The sequence below is a fragment of the Otolemur garnettii genome, unplaced genomic scaffold, assembly GCF_000181295.1.
Source record: "Otolemur garnettii isolate 467f Iridium unplaced genomic scaffold, OtoGar3 scaffold00198, whole genome shotgun sequence".
Taxonomy (NCBI): domain Eukaryota; kingdom Metazoa; phylum Chordata; class Mammalia; order Primates; family Galagidae; genus Otolemur; species Otolemur garnettii.
This window is the reverse complement of record NW_003852593.1, coordinates 1,991,224-1,995,766: the sequence shown is the minus strand read 5'-3', so window position 1 is coordinate 1,995,766 and position 4,543 is coordinate 1,991,224. Positions and strand designations below refer to the sequence as shown.

The 4,543-nt window shown below is 41.1% G+C and overlaps 1 protein-coding gene across 1 annotated transcript in view; it reads right to left on the bottom strand.

Annotated features, from left to right (window-relative positions):
• Nucleotides 1–4,543, bottom strand: part of HTT (huntingtin) — a 152,692-nt gene that overhangs the window by 33,548 nt on the left and 114,601 nt on the right. Inside the window, exons 44-46 of the mRNA XM_012812276.2 lie at nucleotides 2,632–2,811; nucleotides 2,024–2,200; nucleotides 1,650–1,726 (exon numbers count right to left, since the gene is read on the bottom strand). Of these exons, the coding sequence (XP_012667730.2) occupies nucleotides 1,650–1,726; nucleotides 2,024–2,200; nucleotides 2,632–2,811 (434 nt within the window). The remainder of the gene's footprint in view (nucleotides 1–1,649; nucleotides 1,727–2,023; nucleotides 2,201–2,631; nucleotides 2,812–4,543) is intronic.

Below are 4,543 nucleotides of genomic sequence, written 5' to 3'. Positions count from 1 at the left end.
GGTTGCAGCCATCATTGTTGTTTGGCGGGTCCGGGCTGGGGATTCGAACCCACCACCTTAGGTGTACGTGGCTGGCGCCTTAGCCGGTTGAGCCATAGGCGCCGAGCCAATTACAATCTTTTAATCTTCCTTATCTTTATTTAAAGATTAAATCTGCAGTCAAAAGTAATAATAATGATAGTTTGATTTCTCACCATCTGCTATAAAAGTGACTACTTCAAAATGCAAATTACAACCTAACTGACCCTGTAGACTGAAAAACCGTAACGAATTGCAGGCTGCCCACCAAATCATGTCCTCTCCCATTTAAAAATACCACCAACAAGGTACTCGCCACATGCACTGAGGCCGGTGGGTTTGAACCCAGCCGGGGCCTGCTAAATAACAATGACAACTGCAACAACAACAAAAATAGCTGAGTGTTGTGGCAGGTGCCTGTTGTCCCAGCTACTTGGCAGGCTGAGGCAAGAGAATCACTTAAGCCTAAGAATTTGAGGTTACTGTGAGCTGTGATGCCACAGCACTCTACTCAAGCAACATAGTAAGACTCTGTCTCAATGAAAGAAAGAAAGAAAGAAAGAAAGAAAGAAAGAAAGAAAGAAAGAAAAAAAGAAAGAAAGAAAGAAAGAAGTGAAATGAAATGAAATGAAATCAAATCAAATCAAATCGGGCCTATAATCGAAGCACTCTGGGAGACTGAGACCCTGTCTCTAAAATAAATAAAAATTTAAAAAAAAAATAAATAAATAAAAAAGAAAGGAAAAGAAAAAAATAGCTGGGTATTGTGGTGGGGCATGTGGAGTCCTAGCTATTCAAGAGACTGAGGCAAGAGGATCTCTTGAGCCCAAGAGTTTGAGGTTGCTGCGAGCTATGACATCATGGCACTTTACCAGAGGCAACAGAGTAAGACTGTCTCGAAAAACAAATAAAAATAAAAGACTGAAATCACAAAGACTATATTCATTCTGTCTCTCTCTCTCTCTCTCACACACACATTTTCCCCTCATAGAATAAAAAAAAGTAAAAGCTTCTCTTAATCTATTTCACATTCACGGAACTATACTCACACGAGAGATGTAAGGATTTCTTTTTTGGTTTTTTTGTTTATTTGTTTCCTACTTTGAGAACTTTAGCCCGTGAAGGAATATAAGGATTTCTGATAAAGACTTCTAAAAGATTTTTCAAACAAAAGTAAATGACTAAATAGCTATACAGAGATAAAATTTTGACAAGATGTAATTCTTCCATGCTAAGAATTGAGTAATGTTTTTCAGGTTTACCAGCTCTTAGAAATTGGATCACATACTTTGATTTTGCTGAGGTAGAGCTAATAACCTACATTCTCACTTGTCAAACTCTACTTATCCGAGAAGAGGTCACATCAATGTCTACTTCCCCTCAACTGGCTGACAGGAACAGAAGCAGCCTCCACGCACATCACAGATAAAGTGTGACAGTCGTCTCCTACTTGTTATACAGTGAGATTCCATTCTTGTGAGTGCAGGAAGGTTTCCTATCATGTCTCTTCTACAGCAAACCCATCTATAGGGCACATCAGCTTCTTGTCCTGTGATTTATCCTCATACAAATCTATATCCTTTAAATGCCGGATGATCTGAAAATGAACGGTCTAGTGTTCCCAGCATTACCTCTGGGCCAGCCCACTGCGCTGAAGGTACTCCTGGATTCTGTTGAGTTCTTCCCCTGGCAACTGGGCCATGCTGCTCTATAGTGAACAAGAACATACTAGTGAGTTTAATGCATAATGAACAAACATAACCTCACACTCACTTAAAAAGGATAAACTGATGTATATGAATTATTCTAGCAAGGGGCAGACTAGAAACAAGTACAAGCAGCAGACCAGACACACCATGAATGCTATGTGCTTGTGCACGCACTAGCTATTCCCACCAGTAGCCACAAGAAAACCAGGCCTCTGGAAAAAAAATGGAGAGCCAACTGTTTTGCTTACCCTACTAAGTTTTCAATATAAATCACTATCAAAGTGTATTCCTAGTACCTGTAAATTTGCAGCCAAAAGCATTTCTACCCGGCGACAGGCAAGGATGTCCACCATGCGAGCCAGCACACGGAAGTGGGTACACAGAAGCCTGTCCACATACAGCGTGAGCACAGCACCTGACTGGCTGAGATGGATCCCTTCCAGGCACTGCAGAGTTTTCTTCAGAGTGGTTGGCTGAAGTTGGAGGAAAGAAAGGAACAAGAGATGATTACTACGCCAACTGGAAATCAACACTTTAAAAAAAATTTTTTTTAACTTTTTTTTTTGAGACATAGCCTTAAGCTATCACCCTGGGTAGAGTGCCGTGGCATCACAGCTCACAGCAACCTCCAACTCCTGGGCTCAAGCGAGTCTCCTGCCTCTACATCCCAAGTAGCTGGGACCACAGGCACCCGCCACAGCGCCCGGCTATTTTTTGGTTGCAGCCATCATTGTTGTTTTTTGGCGGCCCAGGCTGGATTCGAACCTGCCACCTTAGGTGTATGTGGCTGGCGCCTTAGCCACTTGAGCCACAGGTGCTGAGCCAACACTTTAAAAATTCTAATAAGCCATTTTCAAGGCAGAGGAAACTACAGCTGATGATAGCTGGCAGGGTGCAGACTCACGGACGAGAGGTCCTCACAGCGAGACTGGATGGCCTGGATGAATAGACCACTAGCAGCAGAATTGCGATGAACGGCGCTAATGAAGTCTTGCACTGGAGGCTCCTGGGACAGGCTAATTAGATCTTGAATGTGATTCACAATGAGCCACGTTAAGTGCTCTGAGTCATGGAGGTTCTGACACTGAGGAAAAATATGGAAGGAGCTTTATTTTCAAGCACACAGGAAGAGAACAGATATTAATGCCACAGAAAACAATAGAAAGGATAGGAAGGAAAAAACAAATTCTAAATATAAACCTCCCTGAAAAGACGATATCTGAGCACAAGTCACTGAAGAGGCAGGAGACTTGATTCACAAAGCCCATCACCTCCAGCCCTGTATTGCAGCAGAGGCCTACGAAGTCAGACCCTGCTGAGGAAATAGGTTGGCACAGGCCAGCACACACAGTCAAATCTGGCAAACAGCCAAATGTTGGAGGCGGGAGGTGAGCCCAGTGTGATCCTCAGGCAGAGGGGCCGCCCTCATAAGCTCCTGTCCACGGCTCCCCCACTCTCCTGGGGGCTCGCCAGCCTCTTGAGCAGTGTCCTCCAGTTACTCTTTCTTTAACTTTCTAACAGTTCAATGAAAAAAAAAATTCACTATCATTGCTATAGTTTTGAAAGAATTCCTGAATCCAAACTGTAAGTGGGGCTTGGTGCCTGTAGCTCAGTGAGTAGGGTGCTGGCCACATATACCAAGGCTGGTGGGTTCGAGCCTGCCCCGGGCCTGCTAAACAACAAAGACAACTGCAACCAAAAAATAGCCGGTGTTGTGGTGGGTGCCTATAGTCTGAGCTACTCGGGAGGCTAAGGCAAGAGAATCACTTAAGCCCAAGAGTTTAAGGTTGCTGTGAGCTGTGACGCTACAGCACTCTACTGAGAAGACATAGTGAAGACTCTGTCTCGAAAAAACAAACAAAAAATGGATCCCACATAATGAATGAATATTAAATGAAAAAAATTCAAGTTAACGTTTATAAGGAAATAAAAATATCCATTCTTAAACATGTAGTCTTTCATTTTAATTCTAAATCAATTCCTTGACATCTGATTGACGATTAATATTTGACAATACATAGTAACCTTTAACCGAAATACTTAGGAGCAGAAACATTCTGAGTTTCAGATTTTGGGATATTTGTAAAGAACTTGCTGCTTGAGCATCTCAAATCCAAAAATAACCTCCAATGAGCCATTTCCTCTGAGCAACATAACATGTCCATGCTCAAAAATTTTGGATTTTGGAGCATTCCAGATTTTAGACTTTCAAATTTGGGATGCTCAACCTATATTCACTTATGAAATTAATATCTCTTTTTCTTCCACTTCTATGAAAACCAGCATTATATAACTAAATAATTTCTCAAAAGTAGAACAAGATAAAAAAAACTGTTTCAAAATCAAGGCTGAAAAACAAAAAGTGAATATTAACAAACAGCTATCATCATAAAACATCTCTATGGTAACAGCTGGCACAGCTGAAGATATCTACTTCCTTTCTGATTCAAAATACTTAACACCATTTCACTGTATGACAGCAATATATATAAGATACCATGGCTGTAACAAAGAAATGCATGTTTGTATACAGGTATGAAAAAAGTATTAAATCCAGACCAAAATGTATTATCAAGTCATCTTTGAGTAATTACAGGAATTTTTTTCTTCTACGTATTTGATTTTTATAAATTCACCATAGTAAACATGTAATACTAGTTTTATGGTTACAAACGCCATGAAAGTTCTAAAAAGAATGCCATTCAAATAGGTTGAATATTGAATTTTTTTTTTTTTTTTTGAGACAGAGCCTCAAGCTATCCCCCTGGGTAGAGTGCCATGGCATCACAGCTCACAGCAACCTCCAACTCCTGGGC